Here is a 25,278-nt window from a genome sequence, read left to right on the forward strand (position 1 = left end):
ACACGAAAACCGGTTGCAAGACAGTGTAAACCGAGGACTATCAAGGCAAGTACGAAGACGTTCCTTGGCAAAGAATCTTTAAATTGACAAAATAATTCTGCTTTTATGTCGTTCAAGTATCGAATTATTAATCTAATCTTCTCCCTTATTATAATTCAGTAAAAATATACCAAATATTACTTCTTCAAATAGTTTCAAATTAAACCTAACTTTATAGGTGACATCTTTTGTTCGAGGAAATGATTTCATTGCGAATGGGAATCGTGAAGATAGATGGATCGAATAGTGATTTAAGAATGCATGAAGGTTCGATGATCGTTCGTCACTGGCCTGGATTATAGCGCTGCTTGCATTTTATTGTGCATTACTCAGCTCTCTCGAACGAAATATCCGTTGAACCGACGGATTTTTGACTGAAAAAGGTTTCTCTTACCTGTGGTCTGTGGGTAGGCGTTGACGTGGCACGATACTCGATACATCAGCTGCTGCAGACCTACCTGTGACTTCTCCGTGGAGAATGGCGCGCGTTATAGAAGAGTGGGGCCAAAATGAAGGGACCGGTTTTTCTGGTTTTCAATATCTTCGACCCTCATACTCTATTCTTGTTACTTTCGTCGCGATCGTGCTATAGGATATGTATGTATGTGTAAAATATGTATTTTGAACGTATGTATATATATAGTATACATATTTACTATGTTTCAACCCATTTACGCCCTCCTTTGCCAAACATAATTTTTCGACTTATTCACTTTTGCTTTAACTGAGATACAGGATTGTCGAGTTATTCTAAAATTTTCTTGCACCCGAGAAAAAAAATCGTCTCAACTCATGCTGTATACGATTTAGCTATAACGAAAGGGACATATAGCGTCTGATATTGATCATATTGTTTATGTTTCCTTACTTAATGAATTAATATCGTTTCACTAAAAATTTAAATGTACATATATACTTACATATATTTAATGATTGTTTTACTTGAAATACAATTGGTGAGATTTCTTTTTAGAAATATTTATACCAGGAAATATTACATAAAAAGTCAAATCTTTCCAATATGTTTAATTAATTAAAAATATTTTTATTTATTTATTTATTTATGATCATATTGTAAACTTATAATAAAATTAAAATGTGTTCATATAAATCAAACTATGTTATAAATTGAGATAAACTTGAACGTAAATAGGATAACTAGTCACTTAAATATGTAACATTCCGAATGCTTACTCTATGTTGTATGAGTGTTACTATCATCAATAAAGTTATGTAAATGATCAGAATCCTTCAATCATTGACAGAAGGCTTAATTGTAAGATTATTATCTAAGTCATCTAAAATTCTATAAGTTTTAATGAATAATCGACTTAAATTTTGCTTTTATTGTGCAAATCGTATCATCCAATTCCTAGAAGTGAAAGTACATATATCGGTAAGAAGTAATTATGTGCAATCTGTTGTAAGTTTCATAGTCATGCGCATGAAACAGTAGCGCAATCTACAATTAAGGGACAGTCAAGATATTTAATATCATAGTTTCAGAGAAGTACAAGTAATTTTTTTTAAATGACGGAACACTCGGTGAATTATATCGCAATTGTTGAAATAAACTGATAAATCGCATCCTTTTGGTTAAAACTCATTATCTGTTTAACGATATCGTGAATGTTATCAAAAGTTCAAAGACGTGATATTAAAGAGAGTGTCTCCAATAAGAACATAGTTATCGTTGCAGTTAAATTTTTCTTGTTTGAAGTTGGAACGTATACGTGAATATATGGATTAAAGATGTCTATTTCGGTAACTACTAATCGATTCCTTATGGTGTTAATGAATTCTCATTATTATTTATTCAGAATTGCATTTGTTTGGTTTTAGGAACAGGAGGTACTCTATACTCCCAGCAAATGGAGCAAGAGATTCGATCAAATGCAAATATTATCGAATTATTATAAATTTGCTAAAAAGGGTAAGTTGAAATTAACATAAAATCGAATTAAAGTAAACAATAATTTATTTGTATTATTATAGTTACCGCTGATGCTCGTAAAAATTTTAAATGCGAATTAAATATTCCGTATGGAACAACAGAACGAACTAAATATGATATCTATGGAGCTGACTTACCCAAAGGTACGTATTCATGTTACACATGTACGCATATTAAAGGTTTTAAATTTTCAGTTTGTGTCAGTTTTTTGCAGTGTAAATAATTTTAAATATTTCACTTTAGCTTACTTCCATTAAGGTATTTCGAACAATACATGTTTCTTCCAGATTCCCCCATATTTATATTCATTCACGGTGGTTATTGGCAAGAAGGTAGCAAAGATTTTGCTGCATTTACAGTTCCTGTCTTTGTTAATAAAGGAATTAAAGTCATAACCATTGGCTATGATTTATGTCCTAATGGTAAACTGTATTTCTTTCACATTTCTATCTTTCTCTAGATACAAAATTAAAAAAAAAAATTTTTTTTAATATTTTAATTAATATTTATATTGTATTTTAGTTAAATTTGAGGATATAATATCTCAGATAAAAATAGCGATTAAACATATATTAAAGTATGCATCGAATCTCGAATGTCGGTAAGATGCACATAATACTTACATGATAATTTTGTTAATTTATAATATAATGATAAAATTGGATGGATTCTTATAGGAATGTTTGGCTCTCTGGTCATAGCGCAGGCGCACATTTAGCGTCCAGTATTTTGTATGATAAATTATGGTTGGATGAAATGACGAAAAACGGATACTTATATCTACTAAAGGGTATCGTGTTAATAGGAGGCGTTTATAATTTGAATCCCCTGCTCGATACGAATATTGTTACGCCCTTGAAACTTACAAAGTAAATATCTGAATACTTATATAGACTATTTACTTTAGTTCATAATAATATGTAACATGTATGTTTTAGAGATGAAATCAACACATATAGCTTTACCACTCTTGATATCAAAAATAACACACCCATCCAAGGGTTGAAAGTTATTATAACTATTGGGGAATGTGATTCACCAGGACTTATTAATGAATCACGCGAGTGTACTCAGGTACTCGTGTTATTCTAAATAAATAAGTGATAATTTTTTCCTGCTCTAAATAAAAATATTGGCTTTAAATAAAAATTTGTAATCTTATATTCTTTTCATTCTAGCAACTTATTACAATAGTAGACGATGTTCATTATATATTTCTTCGGGAAAATATTGACCATTTTAATATCGTGGAAGAACTTACGAATGAAGAATTTATTTTGACAAAAGTGATACTAAATAACATCTTTCATGAATGAAAGAGAATAATTTAATAACATAAAATCAGAAACAATATAGAAACATATAATTTTAATGCGGTCAGATAAATTTATAATATTTAACATATAAAATTTGTATGTATATATATATATTTTTTGATGTTCGTAAAAAATTTATTTAATGTAATATATCAGTATACTAATACATTGTTGCTAAATTACAAATTGTTTGTAAAAAAGTTATTACGTTTATTTACTCTAGACTGTCTATTGGTCATCTGTCATTTGTTAATTTTGCATAACAATGATCACGACGAACTGCTTTTAACTTTTCTATGAGTCATTTAGATTGTGACGTTGATGAAAATGTCTTTAGATGTTGCAAAGTATTTTCTTTTTGTTTCATGTGTAACACTATCATTTGATTAGACTGAAGCACAGAACTTGAATTTTTTTGTTTCGTTTGTGAATTTTGTATTTGATTAATATTTGTTTCCTGATTAACTAAATTCGATGATATATTATTTATACTTGTAAATTTTGTATTTTTATCTATTGCTTGCGGCGAAGATATGATCTGACCGCTTCCTAATTTAGTTACATTACTCGAATCCATATTTTTAGTATTCAATTTCACATAATTATTTGTAATATTTTTTACATTAATTATGCTTTTACCTGTTGGTATTACAAATGTCTTGCAGTTACCTTTTACAATAGGAATTACCTGAATAGTACGAACCGAATTTTCTTGTGTAATATCTTGTGTAAGATCTATTACATTTTTAGAAGTTAATGTCTTTAATGTATCTTCATTTTCATTAGATTCACCTACTTTCTCTTGTCCATCTTTCCACGTAATCGGAGGTTTAGCAAAAGAGCGTACTCGTAACAATGGCTTTTCTTCTACTTCTTCTGCTTCTTCTGCCTTATCCTCTAGTGACTTGTCATCCATTGGATTTTCACTTATTATATTAGGATCATCCTCTACAACACATATATGTAATAAAATCTACATGTTTTTGTTCATTTTTCAATGATTAACTTTTTTTCATCACTAACCTTTTGTTCTATCAATAAGAATTTTATTATCTGTTGTGGTTGAGAATGCTATGTTAGTTGTAATATTTAAATGCTTTGTCACATTAGGCGCTGATATTGTGTCATTTTGTATTATCGACTCTGATTTAAAATTATTTTTATAATTAGATGTATTCACAAAATCGTTAACTTTTCTTGATTTTAAATTGTCATCCTTATGATCCTTTAATCTATCATTCATTTCTTGTTGGTATATTTCTCCCATTTCTATATCGGAGTTAGCTTCTCCTGTATCAGATTTGGCTCCTGTATTTGTTTTATTTTTAGATGTTTCACTTCTATCAGTACTATTCTCATCTTCCGATGAACTACTTTTATCATTATCTGTATCTAGATTTATGTCAATGTCACTAATGCCATTATCATCAGCTTCATCATTATCATCATCATCTTCTTCTTCATCATCATTATTTTCTGTGCTATCATCATCTTCTTCATTCTCTGATCTTTTAGAATGAGTAATCTGATCTTTCATTTCTTCTTGTTTCTTCACATATTCCTCAAATGTATCTGATAGTTTCTTCTCACCAATTCTCTTGTTCTGCATTAATTTTTCAGCTAATTCCATATCCTTTAATGCAGGATCATCTTCTTTATTTTCAAGAAATAATGAAAATGTATCCCAATAATCATTGCGTCGACACCTTTGCAAATGTTCACCTAAATCGATGAACGCCTTTTTTACTATAAAAATTAACAATACATAAAGATTAAATTTAATTATTTAAATTACAGTAACTTACTAGTGAAATTATAATAACTTACCAATCTCACGCAGTTTTTTATTATTCAAACCTAAATTATTCATATCATTACATCTTGTCACGCATTGTAAAATATCATTGTAGTCTGGAAAAATTAGTGCTTTTGTAAAATCACCAATTTTCTTCAATTTGTTTCTTTTTGATATTTTAGAATTAATGAAATTTGTAATAGCATTATTTACAACAACAATACTAGTTGTACTGAAGTCTTTTGGTCTTAGGTATTGCCGCCCTGCATCAGTATTTTCTCCAGTATATTCACAGTACTTATTATACAGTTCCACCATTCGATGTTTATATTTTTCTAATTTTATATAATTACTATTTTCTTCATCATCAAAATCTACTTCTAATTCTTCAAAACGTTTTATGTACTTTTCACATTTTTTCATTGCATTTAAAATTTTTCTAATTTTCTTTTCTGTAGCAAGTTCTTTTTTTTGTTCTCCTCCATTATCTGCGTTAGTCAACATCATTTCGTTATCATTAATTATACTATTACTGGTTTGTGTCATATTTGAACACATACCAATAGATGCATTGGAATTATTTAGTTTACAATCTCTATTTGTTTTGTTTACATCAGAAAAATAATCTCTATTTGATAATAATGTCGACTTTCCTTTACAGCAATTTTTCATTTCATTCATTACTTCAGCTATATATATGTAAAGTTTACAATTACTCTCCATTATGTCATTTCTCTTTCGATTTAAAAAATTATTGAAAGCTTCAGAATAAGCATATACAGGATCCAACTGTTCATAACGTCTTTTTAATTTATTAACAATCTTTTTCATATCATCAGAACGATCTTTCTGTAAACATAAACTAATAAACATAGAGAATATATCCTGTTCCATGGAAGAAATAGTTTTCTTCTCCTTTACAACCAACTTTGGTTTCAATAATATTTTATTTTCTTCTCTTTCTTCTTCTGTTTCTTCCTCCTTCTTCACATTACATGCTTTAACATTAGCTTCTTGTTTATACAAAAACACTTGAGAATTTTTGTCAATACAAGAACTATCAACATCTTCTATTTCAGATGCTTTTCTTTTACGTCTTTTCACTCCTTCATTCTCACACAAGGAAGCTTCTACCCTTATAGTAGTTATTAAGAAGTTAGAATGGGAATTATGATTATCTTTTACTAATTTGATAACTGACTCTTGTTTGTCATCAGTTTTATTCTGAAACAATATTTTGAACTCTCAATATCTTTCAACATGTTCATAATTTATTAACCATAAGTATATCACATTATAATTGCTAAGGATTTACAGTTGACATAATTATATATATTTTAATGTAGCAAAATATACGAACCTGTCTTGCATCTTCATCATCATCTGATGAAATACAAATAATGTCATTCTCCTTACTGACCATATTTATTATTTTATGAAAAAGTTAGATTATAATATTACAATACATGACATCCATCGCTTATCTTGCAGACAGAAAACGATAATATAACGATTAATTCTATTACAATTGCGTCAAAAGCCTTTCATTATGTATACATACTAGCGTTTGTTTAAAAGTATATACACGTTTCTATTTAGCCTGCTATAACATCACCTTATTTTTGTTTCCACTTTAACAGTATAGATAAATTTGATTAAATAAAACTGAAAGTATGCAATTCAATATTGATTTAGATGTTTTCATTGAAATCTCTATCTTTAAAAGGTTAACAGTTGAAGAAAAATTCGAAATTGTATTCGTAAAAATAAATAATTCTTATATACTGTATTTACAACATTACAATTAATTATAAGCCTTTAGGGACTTTACTTCCTCACGTTACATACCACCTTAATCACGCAACTTTAAGTTTTATTGGAAAAACTTTATCAAAATGGTCTATAGGAAAGAAAACTTAAGAAAAGATGGAATAACGCCGTTCTTCCACAATTTTGTAAACTATTGTCATAAAGGAGAAAATAAACCAGTAGAAGAAGATAATAATACTTGTTTTAGATAAATTTTATCCAAGAAAGCGACTACATAAAATATTAGAAAAGAATAAAATATAATATTAAAATAATTTTTATTGACGTTAGGCGATCAAAATAAAATATAAATTTCCAATATTTCTATAACGATACAATGTTTTACTTTAGTGTTCCTATTAATATTTAAGATTAATCTAACACTAATTTTAGGGTCAAACCTAAACAATTTTCTTATAGCATTGTTAAGTTGGTACGAGTAGAAACTTTAAAATAATAATTAGAAAAATTTATTCACACAATAAATATCGAAATATTGTACTTACATCGTACTCTTATTTTTTAATCTTTGAATACGATACATTATATTAATAAAAGTTTGGAATCGAAATTTTCCTATACATTTTATTTATGTTAATTTTTGATTGATTATTTCTTTAACTTCTTGTCTCTTAATCCTTAATACTTACTTAGAATCACCAACTAATTATCAATTTCCTCTCTATTATCAAAATATATAATAATACCAACGTTATAATAAATTATGCTTTATAGACATTAAGATATCTCATAACTTAATTAATTATTTATTTCTCTTTTAGAAATTTTAGTATAAAATTTTGCACAACCTAACCTTTCTCATAACTTGACATATTAATTCATAAAAATATCTAAATACGATAAAAGCACTGATATATATTAAAATCATAGACTAGAATTTACATATCAGTAAATAACATGCAATGTAGAAATGAGAGATGATTATCCATCTCTGACGATAATTCAAAGCGCAACTATACATTCGTGTAGTCCATGATTTTAATAACGACACGCCATCTAGAAATGTTTGTATGCATAGTAATTCTATCATTACAAGTGTTGGTTGAACGACAGTGGTGTTGAATAATTGTAAATATGTCATTAACGGAGGTTATATGTCACACGTAGTCTCAGATAACACTACATAACTTTGAAACCGTTTCATCCTATTGTATAATTAAACAATGTCGATAGTCGTCTGTCGATTCTGATTATTTCCTTATACCATGATGGGAATATTGTATGAGAAAAGGCCACTAAAACGGCCTAAATTAGGGCCGCCAGACGTCTATCCTCAAGAACCTAAACAGAAAGAAGATGAACTTACGTCCACAAATGTCAAACTGGGCTTTGCTACAATGCCCCAGATGTCAGAGGAATTTGGGACAGCAAGACATTATAATGTCACTGCTGCCAAAGTTGGAGCATATTTCAATGCAATTTTGGCTAAGAAAGAAGAGCTCTCTACGATGCCAGACACTGCAAGGAAACGACAACAAATCAATCCAAAAGATAATTTTTGGCCAGTAACTGCTAGAACAAAAAATGCCATTGAGGCCTGGTTCAAAGATTTGTCTGGGTGTAAACCACTGATAGCTCTTGCTAAGAAAGTTCCTAACTTCAATAAGAAAGAAGAGATATTCATGATGCTTTGTGAATATCAAGTACCAATGCTTAGAGCAGCTTGGTTCATTAAACTTAGCTCTGCTTATACAGTAGCAGTTTCAGAAGCCAAAACAAAAAAGAGGCAGTTACCTGATCCAACTACAGGTAAACAAAGACCTTCTTCAATATTAGTGAAATCAAAATATTTAATTAAAATATTTATTCTTTGTTTCTCTATTTAGAATGGACAGGAACACTTATTAAATTCTTGAAGGATCAGCTTTCAAAACTACAGGAGTATTATTATATAAATAATAATACAACAAATAGTACTAGTAGTAATGGTATTGCAAATAATTCTTGCAGTGGGAACAACACTGGGAATAACAATAATAATAACAACAATAACAATAATGTTAGTAATAATGCTAATAATAATAATGGAGTAGCTAATAATCAGCCAGCTACACCAAATTCAAGTAACCAAGTAGCAACTGGAAATACTATGAACGAGGAACATAAATTAGCATTAAAACAATGGCATTATTGCATACAATTGGCAAAGTATATGTTTGAAGAAGGTTTATTAGATAGGCAAGAATTACTACAATGGATTCTAGAATTATTAGATAAAATTAAATCTTCTCCTTCAGAAAATGGTATTTTGAAACTTCTGTTACCATTGGCATTGCAGTATTTAGAGGAATTCGTGCAATCTGAATTATTAGCCAGACGTTTGGCATATTTGTGTTGCCGCAAATTGGCACATATGTGTAGTAACATAGAAATCAATGGCAATCCACAAAGTCCGTCCATAAATAAAAGTGATGTTAACAGTGGGAAAGACACTACCATTGCTAATCAAGTTCAAAATCCATTAACTGCTGCCTTTAATGACTATTTGTCTTGTCCACATCACAGGGACGTGGTTTATAGTTTGTCAACAATAATACAGGTAAGATAGCATGTTATGTATTATTTAACATGTTCCATGGCCAATAGTGAACTAAAAAGAGATAATATTATTCTAAATCGCTAATAGAATTTCGGTGTCTTTTTCCTTACTTGAAGAATATAACAAAGAGTGGTTTTGTTCTATCAAATATTCACCTAACATGGAACATGCTGATCTAAAAATAATTCAAGAATAATATAAAAAAATAATATAAAAGAATATATTATAAATTTATACTATAAAATAATATAAAAAAGTATAAACTTATTTTTCTATCAGGTTATAACACTAGAATGTCCTACTGCATTAGTGTGGAATAGCGTTGGCGAAGGAAAAGCTCCATCTGTATTAAATGGTTCTCCTTTAGATTATTTACCATGTCCCCCTACATCTTTACCATGTCCGCCTGTGAGTGCAACTAATCCTACAATAAAACAACTGAAAATTGCTCAAAAAAATATTCGAGCAAGATCTCAAGCTGCTGAAGGAAAATGGTCATGTGATAAGTGGCAGCAAAGCAGTGCTGGAATAACAACAACTAAAGTACTGGCAGCCTTAGATGCTTTAGATCGGCATAGTTTTGATAGAATGGATTCTACTAATTCGTTAGATACTTTGTATGCTAAAATATTTACATCACCTCCAAAAGATAATACCAATGAACGAGATACAAAAACGGAATATAATCCGCAACAAGATTCTGCTGTAGTTGAAATTCTATGCGAATGGGCAGTGAGCGCAGAAAGGTGGGGAGAGCATAGAGCAATGGCAGTTGCAAAGCTGCTGGAGAAACGGCAGAGTGAAGTTACTGGGGAAACGAACGATAACGATGATAAAGACAGCATCTGTAGTAATGGAAATCCACCCGTGCTTCCAATTTTTCAATCATTACTTATGAAATTCTTGGACATGGATGCCCCGGTACTAGATAATACAACAACTCAATCAAAAGTTCAGTTCACGAATTTGGTTCACTTATTTTCAGAATTAATTAGACATGATGTATTTTCACACGACGCATACATGTGTACACTCATCTCAAGAGGAGATCTCATACAAGGTAAGATAAGCTTTCTACAAATTTTTCCATCATCTATTACCAAAGATACATATTTTACTATTTTATTTTATTTAGGCCCTGTGGCTAGCAAACCTGGAACTCCGAGTAATCGAGAACAAATCGATGAAGACAGCTTGTTTACTGGGATAGATTTAAAACCAACAAAATTAGAAGTACCAGATCACGGACGAACGATGGATTATGATGACAGTAAAATTGACGATGATTTGGATAAATTATTACAACACATCAAAGAGGATCAACAAAATAGCATGGATGCACCTGACAGTCCTAAAGAAGATGCATTAGCTGGGCATGGAACTCAAGAAGGACTGGATTCAAAAATACCATCAAGTCACAGTAGACATTTATTGTATACAACGCATTTCCCATTACCACAAGTAAATTAGTATTTGATTGAAACAATTTTATACAAAATTTAACATGTACCCTGTAATTTTTAAAATGATGTTGGCATTAATTTTATAATATTATGTTTGTAGGATGAAACATGCAGTCAACATGACTGTAATCAACGACATGTATTACTGTATGGAGTAGGTCGCGTTAGAGACGACGCTAGACATATTGTTAAAAAAATGACGAAAGAAGTATGTAAATTATTCGGAAAAAAATTTAGCATTGACGTTGCAGAAGGTGGTAAAGTAAAGAAACATTCCCGGAGTGAATTCAACTTTGAAGCGATTACGCTGAAGTTTCAGAATCTCAGCTATTTCGATCAACACGTAGTGACGTGGCAATGCGCGACACAAGTTATAGAAATGTTGAATACATTTGCATTGGCTGGTTCGTCTTATTTACCAGTCCAAGAACATGTAGCATTTCTATTCGATTTAATGGAATTAGCGTTAAATATATATGGCCTAATAGATGTTTGCATTCAAATACTAAAGGAATTACCAGAAGTTGAAACACAGTTGGGAATTAGAAACAGTCAGCTTGTTAGAAGCTATACTACAAGTTTAAGTTTATATGTTGTAGGAGTATTAAGAAGATATCATTGTTGTTTGTTATGTAAGTATTATTCATAACAAAATTCATTATTTTATAAAGTACTCAAATAATAGGAATGATAATTATATCTAACTTGGTTATTTTAGTATCTCCGGAACAAACAACAGCGGTATTCGATTTACTTTGTAAAGTTGTAAAGCATGTATCCAATCCTAGTGATTGTAGTTCTGCTGAACGATGTGTATTAGCGCATCTTTACGATTTATACTCGTCTTGTTCGTTGCTGAAAACGAAACCACATGGAGTTGAAGCATTTAGCAATGCTTATCCTAAAATCCGAACAGCTCTTTACAGCACGTTACAACCAACAACGTCGAGTCATGTGTATAATTCACAATTTATGGTAGACGTTTTTACCAGTCCAAGACGCGGTGGAAAAATCGAACCGCAATGGGCTAGACAGTTGAACGAGACACCGGCGAATCGTTACAGTTTTGTTTGTAACGCAATAGTTGCAGTTTGCAGTGAGACGGATAATGATAAATTAAATGACATTGCGATAACATGCGCGGAATTAACAGCTTGTTGTAATGCACTTAATGCCGAATGGCTCGGAGTCCTTATGGCACTTTGTTGTTCTTCAAATAGTTCCGCCTTTTATATTGACGTGTTAAATCAGGTTGATGTACAGGACCTAAGTATACATAACTCTCTGGCTGTATTCACGTCAATTTTAATTGGTAAATTTTTTAAATGATTTTAATGCATTATGTTATTTTAAAAAGTTGGTAAAGTACTAAAATAATATTTTCCATTTATAGCAAGACACTGCTTCTCATTGGAGGATTTTGTCGTGCATATAGCATTACCATCCTTAGTTAAAGCTTGTAATGAAGGTCGCGGAGACGCAGATATGGAAGCTGAAGCTGGAGCACGTTTAACCTGCCATTTGCTTCTACGGCTTTTCAAGACTGTCGAATGTCCCCAACCGGCGCTTTATTCCGTGAGCACAAGTCCTCACCCTCTACCGAATGGAAATTCCAGGGGTTACAGTATAAAATTAAGTTGTGATAGACACTTACTGGCAGCTGCTCACAATAACATCAGGGTCGGTCCGGTTTTAGCTGTACTGAAAGCTATCTTAGTTGTTGCCGATGCAACTGCTGGTAAACAACCTCCAAAGAAACCAGATGTGCCGATAAATCATTCGAATAAAGCAGGAGGACCAGCTAGTGTTGGTGTTGGTGTTGGGGTAACTACAGGTGGACCAAGCGAATTGTCTATCAGTCATATTCTAGGTACCAGTGATATTCTAGGAGGTGGCGATGACTTGGGACTTGATCTAGCAATATCTTCATCTAGCAGCAGCGCTGGAATGACTACGGAAAATGTGAAAGGATTGTCAGACTTTGCACAACATGTCCTCAGACAAATCTGCAGCCAAGAGTGGGTTTTAGAAAGATGTTTACAAAACCCAGAAGAACTTTGTCATCCCGATATGTTACTCGATAACATGCTGACACCGCGTCAAGCTCAACGGTTACTTCATATGATCTGCTATCCAGAGACTTCTACAGACGCATTTATTGACCAGAAGACTCACATAACAAACATTTTGGAAAATCTGGAACAATGGAGTTTAAGAATGTCATGGCTTGATCTACAACTCATGTACAAACAATTTCCTCCAGGATCGAGCGATCTTTCACAGTGGTTGGATACCGTTGCCAAAGCTGCAATCGATGTGTTTCAATTGAATACTATGTCAAGTAAGCCAGATAAACGGTCTGGTTCGATATGGTTAGTTGCACCGCTTGTTTCAAAATTACCAAGCGCAGTGCAAGGTCGAGTCTTAAAAGTAGCGGGCCAGGTATTAGAATCCGGTAATTGGTCAAAAACAGCGGCAGGTCGTGAGAGAAGTAGATCGAAATCGCCATCTCTGTTTAATCATCAACCATTTCTCTCGTTAGTACTCACTTGTCTCAAAGGTCAGGACGATCAAAGAGAGGGCCTTCTGATGTCTCTGCATTCGCAGCTATCGCAATTCTTGAACATTAGCAAAGAGGAGAAAAATTTTGTTACCGAAGATCCTAAGACGAGAGAGGTGTTACAAGATGCATTGCAATTGAGATTTAGTCTCGTTGGTGGAGTCTTTGATACTATACAAAGAAATACGACTGCTACCACAGACTGGGCTATCTTATTGGTTCAGCTGGTTAGCTATGGTGTTATAGATTTAAATAATAATTCTGGATTGTTTACTACTGTCATAGATATGTTAGCAACCCTAATACATTCTACTTTAGTTTCCGATTCGCAGTCCGAGAAGGATGAAAATAAAAAACATTATCAAAACTTAATGAAAAAGTTGAAAAAGGAACTTGGCGATAGAAATTCTCCCAGTATTCGATATGTCAGACAATTGTTACCACTGCCAAAATTAACGATGGAAGTAATTACGTGTGAGCCGGTTGGATGCTTGACAGACACAAAAGGAAATAAAATAGCTGGTTTTGATAGTATTGATAAAAAACAAGTAGGTTGAAGTACTTCATATTTGTACTATATAATGCTACACTCTAATAACAAACAAAATAAATGATATAAAAATATATGCATATTAAATTAGGGTCTACAAGTATGTGATTCCCAAAGGGTATCTGCATGGGAAGTATTAGAAGGTCATAAAAATCCAGCACCAATTTCCTGGGCTTGGTTTAGAGCAGTTCGATTGGAACGTAAGCCTCTTACATACCAAAATGCTCATAAGCTTTTACGATATCATACACATAGTCAAATTAGACCTCCTAGCCATTACTTGGAGCCACCACCATTACCTCCGGAAGATTTAGAACCAGATAAAAAGGAATCAGAACCTGGCAAAGCTGATACACCAATGAGTATCGATTCTCCTGGAAGAGTAACAGGTAGTGTTGGCAGTAGTGGAGTTGGTAATGCTATTACCAATGGCAAAGGGAAAGCTATGAAGACACGAAAGCATAGAAAGAATAGGGGAGCTGCTACACCTACTACACCTGTTTCACAACAAATTCAGGTTCTTTTTCTTTATTTAATTTTTTAAAATATTTGATTTCAATTTTTGATATATTTTATGTGTTAAATAGCAACCACCAAATCAACTACAACAAATGTCATTTGGAAATCAGCAAGTACCCGTTAGCCAACAACCTGGGATGTTTACTGGTCAACCACCGCAACATCAACAACCTTGGTACACCAATCAGCAAACTCACGCACCAGCTCAGCCATATGCATATGGACAACAATTACCACCAACTCCAGTTGGACCAAGATATGACAGACCAGGCATGAACAATCAATCAAAACAGGCGCTTTCTCACATGTTACGTTTACGGCTACCGTCCAATCAATTAATAAGCTCTCAGCAACAAGCAAATGCCGCACCTGTCGCTGGGCCAGGAACGTTCCAAGGAATGCAGAGACAACAATTCATCAGACAACAATTGAGAGCTCAACATGGAGCTCCAAATATCAATCCACAACAAGGAATGTTTGCTTCGCAACAGCAGCAACAACAACCGCAACAACAAGGAATTTACACTGGAATGCAACAGGGTAATTATATATTACAATTTATTATTTTATGTATAATAATTACTTTGGTAGTATAATATATAAAGATATTATAATTATATTTTTTAACAGGAATGAATCAAAATTATGCAGGATATGGGGGTCAACAAATGATGCCACAACAACAACAACAGCAGCAGCAACAACAGCAAGCACCTCAACAAGCACAGCAACAACAGCAGTTGTTACAGCAGCAGCAGCAGCAACAAGGTTTAATGAATCAACAACAGAACATGATGTTTTCTAATCAGCAGCAAATGATGGGACCTCAAAGGGCGCAAGAGTATATACCACAACAACGTATGCAACCTGGAGCTACGAGGCCACCGTACCTTCAGGTACCATTTAAAAGAAAAGTAGATAAAATGAATCTAATAAAAAAAGTATTTACTATAAAGAATCGAAAATTATTATTGATATTTTTCAGGCTCCAAATGTTACAATGAATACAATGGGTCCAATGGGAGGTGGAGTTCAAAGTCAACCAGCACCACCATATCGGCAAACCAGTGGAAAACCTGGTACAGTTGGTGTAACGGGAGTAGGCACTACTAATGTCGGCTTACAACAAAATCAACAATTCCAGCAGGTAAGGTTTACTGTGCTATAAAAAGTTGTTCGTATATTTGTGTGTATAATCGTTTACATTATTAGCAACAGGCGATAAACCAACAACGCATGAGACAACAAATGCTTGCAATGCAGCAACAACAACAACAGGCACAGCAGCAACAGCAAGCACAGCAGCAACAACAACAACAAGGTAATGCCGGTGGACAACAGCCAACTCCACAATTAGTGACGCATTTACAACGGCACTTGAGTCAACCACCGCAACACTATCAGCATCAACCACCGCCTTATTAGTAATCTAATCTGTATATAATTAATTAATATATTGTATAATTAACATAAACTGTGTAGACTGAATCAGAAGAATTACGTAACTTAATTTACGGTGTGAATGTATAAAGCGTGCCATTGAAGAGGCAATAAACAGACCAGAATTTTAGAAAAGTCTTAAAAGCTATTTCTTTCGTTTTTACTTCTTTTTAACGTTAACATTGTGTATAATGTATGAAAAATAATCAGTGATAATTGTTTAGAAATGTTGTGTAATTCCTGTACTCTCAAACCAAATAAATTAGAATATAAATTTTCTTTTTGTAAGGCTAATAATAAATTAGATATAAATTATGTAAAACTAATGGTAATCTTAGCTATATGAAATACATATATATATTTAACGCATACATAATTTATTTATAGATAACAAACAAACAATAAACAACAAATAAACAATAAATTAAATAAAATTTAGATACTCGCTGGTAATATTAAAGAATTATATCAAGTATAACATCGTAAATATAAAAAAGAAAAACAATTTCTAAAAAAAAGAAACCTTTCATAATGAAAAATATACCTTATAATTGAGTTACTATAAATCAAATACAAATTATACACATACACATATAAATTTTCTTATATTTGTTACGAAATAAAAATTCTAAAATATAAAAATTGTTCATTTTATAACAATATTGTAAACGTATACTTTTATATGTATTTTGAAATTACAAATGTGTACGAAAATACTACTAATCTTATTTGTCATTTACAAAAATTGGTTAGGTCACGGTCATGTAAAGTACTATAAATCGTTAAATCGTTTACATGACCGTGGGTTAGGTCACGGAGTTACGTGTTCAATGTAATAAGTGATTTAGTGTGATTTATAATTTTATATTTGTCTTAGTAACTAGTTATCTAATCTCGAAGGGAAAGGAATTATATCAAAAATCAAAATAGATATATAACAAAATATAATTTATACATATGACTAGGATAGAAAAGAAATGTACGAGAATGAGTAATACAGAAGAACTTATGACTGATATTTATAACACCTTAGTACAAATAAGATATCCAAAAATTACAACAGCTTTAGCAAACAATATAGAAGCAACAATTCTTAATGGAGAGAATCGACTTTCATTATTATCTTGGCTTTTGGCTGAAAAGTTTCCCTTGATAGCTTCCAAATTACAAAAGTTAAAAGGCGCTGCTTTAGAAGGTTTTATAACTAAATAACATTAGAAGTTTGTAATTAAATAATATTTAATATATTCAATATAAAGGCATTATAATTCTTTTGCAGAAGAGTTACTAAGATCTTATTCTGAAATTGGAATTTGTACTGATAAAAAATTATTACTGGTTCGTGTCTTACATAATTTCTTTTTGTACTACTGGCAACAGAAAAATTTAAATTATTCTTTTGCAGGGAAATTGCCTCTTAAAAGAACAACTTCCAACTTTAAGATTATTATTGGACTTTATGAAATGTTTATTCCTTAAGTCTTTTGATACTGAATATGATGAAAAAGAATCCACTGATAATATATTAAACGTATGTAAATAAATACATCCAAAACATGTATGCATATAATTTGCATATTTACAGATATATTTTATATTAGGTCTATATCAATGAAGATTCAAATACGTTCACATGTAATGTTGAACCAAAATTAAATTATTCTGAATCTATGCAGTATTTTGAAAATTTGCAAAAGGATCTAAATGAACAGCAAGGATTATTATCAACTTTTGAATCTAAAAAAGAAGAACGTGTAGTGGAACAGGTTTCAAAAGTAATTTCATTAAAAAACTTATATAAAGTGATCTGTAACTATTGCTACAACTGCAAAAAGAATGATTCCTCATCAAAAAGTATCATTTTGAATGTGAACTAGACATGAAAAAACTGTCTTAATTTTTCAGTTCATTTGTCATATAGAATCATTCCTTTGTTGGTGTAGTAGATGTTTTATAATACTCTATGTCTTTTGTCTTGAAATAATATATAAAATTATATGAAATACAGGATGAAAAAAAGAAAACTAATGAAAATGATCGAGATTCGTTATTTAATGAGGAAAAAAAGAATTTTATAGAAGCATATTCATCCATTGATTCATGGTCACCATTTAACGCAAAAAGTGTGAAGAATAAATCATACTCCATGGATGCTGATATTAATGATATATATTCAAAATTTTCTTCTTTAACACAGGTTTTGTACTTTTGTAGACCTTCTTACATTTAATATAATTAATATCAATTTATACAAATGTTATTTAATATTTAGTTTCTACAAGCAAAGGAAGAAATATTGAATGCTAATATACCAAAAGAAATAGGGAAATTAAATACTCCATTGAATGAAACTGTTGAAAATATTGTTACACATACTGAAGAAGCTAAGAATGGATATGTGGATACTTATTGATTTCTAATATTAATTTTCTTTCAAGTGGCTTTTAAAATATCAATCCTTAAATTTATATTTTTGTACTCTCATAAAAATAAAAGCACTTATGGGTATTAATAAGATACTAATTCAATTAAAAATTTTTTATAGGTTTATTAGAAATACATGATAGTGATTTTACGATCTAGGTCGTTCTTTCTTTTCTTTGTAGAGTGCAAGTAGCGAAACATTAGCAACTTTCACTACTTTAAATCGAACTCCTGGAATGTCACCTACGGCATGACCTTTACGACCAAAACCCGCGACCAAAACTTCATCGTTTTCTTCGATATTGTTCAAACAACCATCCCTAGGTACAAAAGCAGTAATTTTCTTGCCGTTTTTGATAAGTTGTACTCGCACACATTTACGAATAGCAGAGTTTGGCTGTTTGGCTTCTACACCACTAAAAACATACAACCACTTAATTAAAATTTGATGCAGAAATTCATTTCAATTCAAAGAGATTACTATAAATATGATATAGTAAGAGATTTAATAATGTAAATATACATACACTTTTTCTAAAACAATACCCTTAGCATGAGAAGCACCACCGAATGGATTGGCCTTCCATCTTGTTCCCAAGTGAGCTTTCTTGTAGTCCTTATCATTCCATCGTTGATCCCGTCTGTGGTTTACATGCTTACGTGCAGTACGAAGACCACGAGGTTTACCTGCAAACCAAAACGTTAGATCATTAATACATTTCATTTTCATTTTGTTATTTCAGAATTTTCTATTAAATATTTAACGAAATTATAATTGAAACAAATTGAACAATCGATGAGAGCAACACATATTTAATAACATAAGCTTTACACTTTTAAAAACAATATAATTTTAACATCGATTACTTACCCATCTTGTTCGTAGTTCTATATAACCGGAAGAGTTCTATCGTCCATTAACGGAAATGCATATGAACTTCAATTTTACCGTCACATTTAAATAAAAAATATGTTTGTTGCAATAAATGTAGCAAAAGATCAATAAATATAAATGTTAAAAAATAAGTTATTATTTTTTAGTATTTTATTAAAATCTTATAAGTGTGTTAGGAACGAGCAGACTTATCTAAATATTTCTTTTAATTATTATAATACGAAAAATATATTTTACACGTAATATGAAAAAAATATGCTATATATATGACTGAATTATTTTTCTAATTTTTAAAATTAATATTGTATATGTTTTCTCTTATATATATGTACATTGCAGTTGCCACATGAAATTATGAAATTTAATAAAATGCATATAAAAATTAGAAGTATGAGCACTTCTAATTGCATCATGATAGGATTTGTAATTTTTGGAGGATTTGTGAACATACATACAAAAGAAGATTGGGAAAAATGCATAAGACATTATATTTTATTATAAAATCAAGTAAAAGATTTTATTATTTTAATATCTAATAAGCATATTTGCAGCGAAATTTATTTACATTATATATTTACAATTATATGACAAAATAAGATTTGTGCACTTAAATAAATAAGATAATATAATATAATTGAATATTAGAACATAAGGTATTTTATTCAGTTAAGGTAAGATATTGAATTAAGCAATCAATAAAAAAGTAATAAATAAATAAGAAAATAAATAAATAAAATTTGAGTGTTACAATGTAAAATGTTTGTAAAATGTTCTTAATATGAAACATGTCGCACACAAATTGCACTTACAGAAAATTGAGCTCTGCATTATTGATGATGATGATATTCAGTCCACTAGTCTGTTTGAAATAAAAATAGATTTAATATATAATATATAATTGTATGGATGAAATTACAAAAATATAATTGAAATATACCTTGGTTTCTTTAGAAATTCATCGTCCTCTGCTTTTTCATCTTCTTTTGACTGATCCATAAATAATGTACGATTCAACTAAAGATAATAATGATAGATTATGAAATAATTTTAAATGATTATTATTAGAAGGAATAACAAGCTTACATTTCTTTTATCTCTATTTTGACATTGGTCTTCCACACATTTACAATTATTGCCACATATAGTTTTGTTTTTACGGCAACGACAAATTCGTGTAGCACAACTTGTTTTACAATTACATTTTGCATCGCCATCTGATGTCCGTTTAAATGAATTACGATCAAGTGATGAAGATTTTGTTGTATCCTGAAAATAAAAATTATATTATTTAGAATTAATAATATAAAGAACATTGTTTTAAATATCAAAGGTAATAAATTCTTCATTTCAATGAATTACCAAAAGACTCCGTATACGATTATAAAGTGGTGTTCGTGTCCAATCTGGATCTTTTTCAACATCATCTTCAATGGTACTATCATCTGTTTCGGATTGAATATCTTCAACCTGTACCTTTTTAATAGCTTTGGGTTTCACATTTTCCTTGTTCTGAATTTTACGTGGGAGCTGAAAAATTTACAAAACAATTTATAATATTTTAGTGGAGGATTAATTTTATCAATAATAAAATTAAGAGCGTATATTAACTGTGTGTTCTAGTTCTTCGCATTTTTGTTTGTAAAATTCCAATTTTTCTCTTAATTTACTGTTATCTTCACATTCGTATTCTTTAATATTATGTGTATCATTTAATGCAAGTTGTTTTGACATACGCCTTTCTTTCTCTTTGACCCGGTATTCATTCAATCGTGCTTGCAACAGTTCATACTTTCCCTAAAATTACGCTTATTATTAGAAACATAATAATTTCAAATTAGATTGTTGATATTGAACTTAAAAGAGTCTTGTCTAATTCATGTAAACTTTTAAATAGTTAATAGTTTAAATAATCTATAATTTTCAAATATACAAACCTGAAGCTCATTGTATTCGTATTCCTTTACACATTGCTTTCTTCTACTCTCTGTAACATGTTTAAATAATAGTTCAAGAGCAATTTTTGCTCCTTCCATTGTATGTACTTTTTGCCATCTTGTATGTGCTCTACTTTCTAAATAGATACACATGTATACAATTAATAGTTGAACGAGGGAACTTATTACATTAACACATATATAGTACATTTAGCGAATGGAACATTTACCTTGATCAGATTCAACTATTTTTTGTTGGAGATCGGTAATTTGCGTATTACGTAAATCTAGAAATTCAGTAAGTTCAGCAATTTTGGTCCCATTTACATCATCATCGTTTTGAAATTTTTCTAACATGCACGCCAATGATGCTCTATCTTGCATTAATTTTTCGAGAGAATATTCTGCATCAATGGTGCTCACTGATATTTCTATTTCCTGAGTTAACCAATTTTGAATTTTATCAGTATTAGTATTCATCTTTTCTTTTCTCACTCTTTTTTGCAAATCTAAAGCTTCCTAAAAGTAAAGTAAAAGACAAAATTATTGTTCAATTAAAGCATTACAAACAAAAATCTTAATTCATTACCTTTAGTCTTTTATTAACAGCAAAAGCTTCTTCCATCTTTCTTTTGAAAACGGTTTCTTGTTTACTATGCCACAATTTTAAACGTGTCACTTCGTTCATTTGCTTTCTATTTTGATTTTTTAAACGGTTCAGTTCTTTTTCCTTTGATTCCTTCCATTTTGTAAATCTATCAGATTCATTGCGCATTTGTCTAATTAATTTTATTCTTGTTTGCTTTAACACATGCATTTCGTTTGATAAATTTCTTATTTGTTGATCTTGCTTTTCTTTCGTTTTAACTATCCTATCTTGCTCTGATATCTTTCGCCTTAATTCCGTTATTTTTTTCTCTAATTCTTGTACCTTTTTACGTCTATTTTCTGCCAATCTGTAAAACAAACAAAATAAGTTTAAAAACTTGAAGAAATAACACTAAGTTAATGATTGCTGTAAATGAAGAAAATTTTAAAAATAATAATTTTTGTATTTAATTAAATTTCTTACTTTGACTTAGCATTATTTGCTTGTACATTCTGTAAAGCTTGCAGAAGTTCTTCCTTTTCTATCTGAAGTGTTTTTATCTCTTGCTCCATTTCCTGTATTTCTTTGGAATAATCAATCGTTAGAGATGAGCTTTTTAAAAGCTGATGTATAAGACTTTCCTTAATAGCAAGTTCTTTGTTGATATTTTGAACTTCGTCATTCCTCTTAGCTTGGAGCAAAGTATGTTCTTCCTGTTTTTCATGAAAATCATCTAAACTATCTGGAGAACATACTTCATCCATACATGTCTGTTCTGGGTCGTCTTCAGAGTTTATTGTAAATGTGTTTGCATTATCAGACGATATTTTTATGAGTTCTTCGGATGTTTTCTTCTGATCGTTTTGAATATCTATTTATCATAAATAAGGAAATATTTTCAGAAACTGTATATCAATAACTTTTCCTTGTGTTACTTACCAAGAATTTTTAAATACAAAGCTTCCAGTCTTGAACGATGTTCATTATGTTTATTAGGATCTTTATCAAAATCATCCAAAAGCTTTTTAGATTCTTCTAATATCTTTATCATGTCAGTCTGAATTTTTTCTCTAGCTTGCTCAGCTAGTTCTGCCCTTTCATACATAACTACAGCCTCAATTAAATTACTATTCAACTTTTCCGTTAAATCCCTTATTTTTTTTTGTAAACATTGATTTTTTGTATGGAGTTCCTGATGTTCCAGTGGACATGAGACCTTAATTTCATTGTCTACCAAAGCAAGCTTTAATTCTTGTACTAGTTTATTTAGACGATTTATTTCTGCAATCTGTGGATCTTGATTAACTACAGGTTTATTTTTTATTTTACATGCTCTGTCTGCATATCTTAATGTGCTTAGAGTTTCATCCAAGTTATAATCTGAAAGTATTTTATATAAAAGATAAGTTATTTTGAACATTAGTATTAAATACAAATATTTTAAATTTTATGATGATAATAACCTGCAGGACTAACACATGCTATCATTAATGTTATGGAATTTCCACCAAGAGAATCTTGCAATAATCTTGTGAGTTTACTGTCTCTATAACCAACATATGCTGCAGGGCCACCCTCTCCTAATTGAGATATAACATTACCCAATGCTAACAAACCTCTATTTATATTAACTCCTTCTTTAAATCTTTCACCAGTTGCTTGTGTCTTTTTACTACGTTCAGATCCAGCTAAATCTACCAAATGAAACTTTGCAGTTGTTGCTGTATTGCTAGATTATATTAAAATAGAAAAGAACAAAATATTTAAATATATTATAAATAAATCTTATTTTGTAATTTCTAGGTATATTGCTTACAGGTCATTCTTTTTATGTTGATATACACATAAAGTGTATATTGCATGACTTCTGCTACTTTGAGCATTCATTGCAGTAGCACCTGTAGCACGTCCTAAAGATCCTTGTGTCAAACAGTTTAATGCTTCTGTTGCAGTTTTAACTTCTTTTGCTACAAGTCCAGCAATCTTTATATTTTTACCATCATCTCTGATTTCAACAATAGACTGATTTCTTTGTTTATCAGTTAATAAATCGTATAATTGTTCTTGATAAAGTTCCATAAATGAAACTGTAACTTTAAAACTCCAATCTTCCTTTGATGAAATTATATCAAATATATCATTCACCGATCTAGGTATAATGCCCATGTCTTCCTCTTCAATATAATTTGTACCCATTGAATGAGTTTTACCACTTCCCGTTTGGCCATAAGCCAATATAGTGACATTATAGCCTGCAAAAAAGGTATATAAATATACTACTACATTAATTGCAAAAATAAAATACAATTACAGTATTTTGCAGAATTATGTTTTAATATAATTTTACCTTGAAAAATATTTTCTACCATATTTTTAACGGCCGTATTATAGAATTCCTCTTGAGTAGCATTAGGAGAAAATACATAATTAAATGTAAAAGCTTTGGCTGTATTACATACAACAATCTGAGGTTCACCAGGAACAACATCTAAGCATGTTTGACATCCTCTTTCATTTTCACTCTTTATTAATGGACGAATGCGAACAGCAACTTTAACTGCATCTTCATTCATCTGCAATAAAATGTTTATCTTTTAATGTTTATTAACTTTGCTCAATCTATTGATGCATGACGTCCTCATAAATTTTGAGAAGACCTTTTTTAATTACTTCACTGTGATACGTATATATTACGTGTTTTAAATGCATATATGTCATTAGTTTTGTAAGTATAGGAAGTAGGAAAGATATATATGCAGTCCAAGCAATACTACACGATAATGCTCATAGTATAGTGTAAACAAAAGCTCATTTGTCTGAGACTGACCTAAAAGTTATTGAAGAATCCTTTTCTCTAGATCTAATATTAAACATTAAAGCATGTTTACCCCACTATAAGTAAATAAGATAATATACTAATTATACTAATTGTATAATACTATATATACTAATTGCATTAGTAAGAAATAAATTTCACTGTTGGGGATATTTTAACTTTGAAAGATGCGTAATCCTGTTGAGACCTATGTTTCATAATTCTTGGAAGTCCACAATCCTATTAAAATCCACGTTTTGTAATCATTATTCTTTACAACCTTATAAGCTCTACCAAAATATTCTAACAAATACTTATATCATTTCATTTAGAACATATTCATTTGGAACGATTACCTGATTTACCCCATAAATTTTAAACAAGACTTTGTTAAAGATAATCATAATTAATTACCTTTGAATCGTTCACCGTGAAGCAGTGATATCTTTATATAAATTATACCTTATTGTACAGTAGCAATAATAACAAAAAATTATTTTTTAATCACAGTGGATCGGAGATAAATATGCTGAATCAGTTAATTTTAAACTTGAACAGAGACTGCTTGAAATCGAATCAACCGTTGACCGTTACCGATGTATTTGAAATTATGCGG

At 30.6% G+C, this 25,278-nt stretch overlaps 6 protein-coding genes across 13 annotated transcripts; 3 read left to right on the plus strand and 3 right to left on the minus strand.

Annotated features, from left to right (window-relative positions):
* The first annotated feature begins 172 nt into the window (after nucleotides 1-172).
* Kfase (kynurenine formamidase) lies at nucleotides 173-3,513 on the plus strand. Of its 3 annotated transcripts, none has more exons than XM_072004153.1 (8): nucleotides 173-640; nucleotides 1,882-1,972; nucleotides 2,035-2,136; nucleotides 2,281-2,415; nucleotides 2,516-2,594; nucleotides 2,671-2,862; nucleotides 2,932-3,067; nucleotides 3,172-3,513. In XM_072004153.1, exons 1-8 carry the CDS (start codon nucleotides 635-637, stop codon nucleotides 3,307-3,309), a joined length of 879 nt encoding a protein of 292 aa, XP_071860254.1. In that variant the 5' UTR covers nucleotides 173-634; the 3' UTR covers nucleotides 3,310-3,513. The 3 variants fall into 3 exon arrangements, with proteins under 3 accessions (XP_071860254.1, XP_071860255.1, XP_071860253.1); XM_072004154.1 differs by having other exon boundaries at nucleotides 178-636; XM_072004152.1 differs by lacking the exon at nucleotides 173-640 and adding an exon at nucleotides 1,388-1,803.
* On the minus strand, nucleotides 3,421-7,268 carry Daxx (Daxx-like protein). Of its 3 annotated transcripts, none has more exons than XM_072004149.1 (5): nucleotides 7,113-7,268; nucleotides 6,465-6,769; nucleotides 5,137-6,328; nucleotides 4,333-5,055; nucleotides 3,421-4,257 (listed from the first exon to the last, which is right to left on the minus strand). In XM_072004149.1, exons 2-5 carry the CDS (start codon nucleotides 6,525-6,527, stop codon nucleotides 3,611-3,613), a joined length of 2,625 nt encoding a protein of 874 aa, XP_071860250.1. In that variant the 5' UTR covers nucleotides 6,528-6,769; nucleotides 7,113-7,268; the 3' UTR covers nucleotides 3,421-3,610. The 3 variants fall into 3 exon arrangements, with proteins under 3 accessions (XP_071860250.1, XP_071860251.1, XP_071860249.1); XM_072004150.1 differs by lacking the exon at nucleotides 7,113-7,268 and adding an exon at nucleotides 6,953-7,053; XM_072004148.1 differs by lacking the exon at nucleotides 7,113-7,268 and having other exon boundaries at nucleotides 6,465-6,937.
* Nucleotides 7,269-7,949: 681 nt separating this feature from the next.
* On the plus strand, nucleotides 7,950-16,149 carry Kto (mediator complex subunit kohtalo). 4 transcript variants are annotated; one of them, XM_072004145.1, is made up of 12 exons: nucleotides 7,950-8,683; nucleotides 8,761-9,473; nucleotides 9,753-10,533; nucleotides 10,609-10,934; nucleotides 11,037-11,568; nucleotides 11,655-12,248; nucleotides 12,330-14,044; nucleotides 14,138-14,563; nucleotides 14,634-15,105; nucleotides 15,196-15,479; nucleotides 15,551-15,712; nucleotides 15,784-16,149. In XM_072004145.1, the coding sequence occupies exons 1-12, from the start codon at nucleotides 8,140-8,142 to the stop codon at nucleotides 15,988-15,990; spliced, it is 6,756 nt and encodes a 2,251-aa protein (XP_071860246.1). In that variant the 5' UTR covers nucleotides 7,950-8,139; the 3' UTR covers nucleotides 15,991-16,149. The 4 variants fall into 4 exon arrangements, with proteins under 4 accessions (XP_071860246.1, XP_071860245.1, XP_071860248.1 ...); XM_072004144.1 differs by having other exon boundaries at nucleotides 7,951-8,683; nucleotides 15,778-16,149; XM_072004147.1 differs by having other exon boundaries at nucleotides 7,951-8,683; nucleotides 15,196-15,461.
* A 595-nt stretch (nucleotides 16,150-16,744) lies between these two features.
* Nucleotides 16,745-18,803, plus strand: LOC139987658 (uncharacterized). The gene is made up of 6 exons (XM_072004151.1): nucleotides 16,745-17,200; nucleotides 17,285-17,343; nucleotides 17,411-17,536; nucleotides 17,607-17,780; nucleotides 18,014-18,202; nucleotides 18,278-18,803. Exons 1-6 carry the CDS (start codon nucleotides 16,963-16,965, stop codon nucleotides 18,416-18,418), a joined length of 927 nt encoding a protein of 308 aa, XP_071860252.1. The 5' UTR covers nucleotides 16,745-16,962; the 3' UTR covers nucleotides 18,419-18,803.
* Nucleotides 18,529-19,416, minus strand: Rps23 (ribosomal protein S23). The gene is made up of 3 exons (XM_072004156.1): nucleotides 19,301-19,416; nucleotides 18,957-19,116; nucleotides 18,529-18,845 (listed from the first exon to the last, which is right to left on the minus strand). The coding sequence occupies exons 1-3, from the start codon at nucleotides 19,302-19,304 to the stop codon at nucleotides 18,578-18,580; spliced, it is 432 nt and encodes a 143-aa protein (XP_071860257.1). The 5' UTR covers nucleotides 19,305-19,416; the 3' UTR covers nucleotides 18,529-18,577.
* Nucleotides 19,417-19,809: 393 nt separating this feature from the next.
* Klp3a (kinesin-like protein 3A) lies at nucleotides 19,810-25,260 on the minus strand. Its single transcript, XM_072004303.1, has 14 exons — nucleotides 25,077-25,260; nucleotides 24,195-24,420; nucleotides 23,664-24,099; nucleotides 23,311-23,576; nucleotides 22,787-23,227; nucleotides 22,331-22,718; nucleotides 21,848-22,214; nucleotides 21,489-21,777; nucleotides 21,259-21,395; nucleotides 20,933-21,118; nucleotides 20,684-20,851; nucleotides 20,408-20,590; nucleotides 20,262-20,338; nucleotides 19,810-20,183 (listed from the first exon to the last, which is right to left on the minus strand). Exons 2-14 carry the CDS (start codon nucleotides 24,418-24,420, stop codon nucleotides 20,171-20,173), a joined length of 3,177 nt encoding a protein of 1,058 aa, XP_071860404.1. The 5' UTR covers nucleotides 25,077-25,260; the 3' UTR covers nucleotides 19,810-20,170.
* Nucleotides 25,261-25,278: the final 18 nt, after the last annotated feature.

Source organism: Bombus fervidus, chromosome 5 (assembly GCF_041682495.2).
Source record: "Bombus fervidus isolate BK054 chromosome 5, iyBomFerv1, whole genome shotgun sequence".
Taxonomy (NCBI): Eukaryota; Metazoa; Arthropoda; class Insecta; order Hymenoptera; family Apidae; genus Bombus; species Bombus fervidus.

Excerpts from the sequence above, each read along its gene's own strand:
- Kfase (XM_072004152.1), top strand. Across the intron at positions 1,973-2,034 it reads TTATAAATTTGCTAAAAAGG|TTACCGCTGATGCTCGTAAA; the intron begins GTAAGTTGAAAT and ends GTATTATTATAG. Across the intron at positions 2,416-2,515 it reads CTATGATTTATGTCCTAATG|TTAAATTTGAGGATATAATA; the intron begins GTAAACTGTATT and ends ATTGTATTTTAG.
- Daxx (XM_072004149.1), bottom strand. The coding sequence starts at position 6,527 with ATGGTCAGTAAGGAGAATGACATTATTTGTATTTCATCAGATGATGAT. Across the intron at positions 5,056-5,136 it reads TAAAAAACTGCGTGAGATTG|TAAAAAAGGCGTTCATCGAT; the intron begins GTAAGTTATTAT and ends TAATTTTTATAG. Across the intron at positions 4,258-4,332 it reads TCTTATTGATAGAACAAAAG|AGGATGATCCTAATATAATA; the intron begins GTTAGTGATGAA and ends TATGTGTTGTAG.
- Kto (XM_072004144.1), top strand. The coding sequence starts at position 8,140 with ATGATGGGAATATTGTATGAGAAAAGGCCACTAAAACGGCCTAAATTA. Across the intron at positions 10,534-10,608 it reads AAGAGGAGATCTCATACAAG|GCCCTGTGGCTAGCAAACCT; the intron begins GTAAGATAAGCT and ends TATTTTATTTAG. Across the intron at positions 14,564-14,633 it reads CTGTTTCACAACAAATTCAG|CAACCACCAAATCAACTACA; the intron begins GTTCTTTTTCTT and ends TGTGTTAAATAG.
- LOC139987658 (XM_072004151.1), top strand. The coding sequence starts at position 16,963 with ATGACTAGGATAGAAAAGAAATGTACGAGAATGAGTAATACAGAAGAA. Across the intron at positions 17,201-17,284 it reads AAAAGGCGCTGCTTTAGAAG|AAGAGTTACTAAGATCTTAT; the intron begins GTTTTATAACTA and ends ATTCTTTTGCAG. Across the intron at positions 17,781-18,013 it reads TAGTGGAACAGGTTTCAAAA|GATGAAAAAAAGAAAACTAA; the intron begins GTAATTTCATTA and ends TATGAAATACAG.
- Rps23 (XM_072004156.1), bottom strand. Across the intron at positions 18,846-18,956 it reads GGTATTGTTTTAGAAAAAGT|TGGTGTAGAAGCCAAACAGC; the intron begins GTATGTATATTT and ends GTATGTTTTTAG.
- Klp3a (XM_072004303.1), bottom strand. The coding sequence starts at position 24,420 with ATGAATGAAGATGCAGTTAAAGTTGCTGTTCGCATTCGTCCATTAATA. Across the intron at positions 21,396-21,488 it reads AATAGTTGAATCTGATCAAG|AAAGTAGAGCACATACAAGA; the intron begins GTAAATGTTCCA and ends GTATCTATTTAG. Across the intron at positions 20,339-20,407 it reads AAAATAGAGATAAAAGAAAT|TTGAATCGTACATTATTTAT; the intron begins GTAAGCTTGTTA and ends TATTATCTTTAG.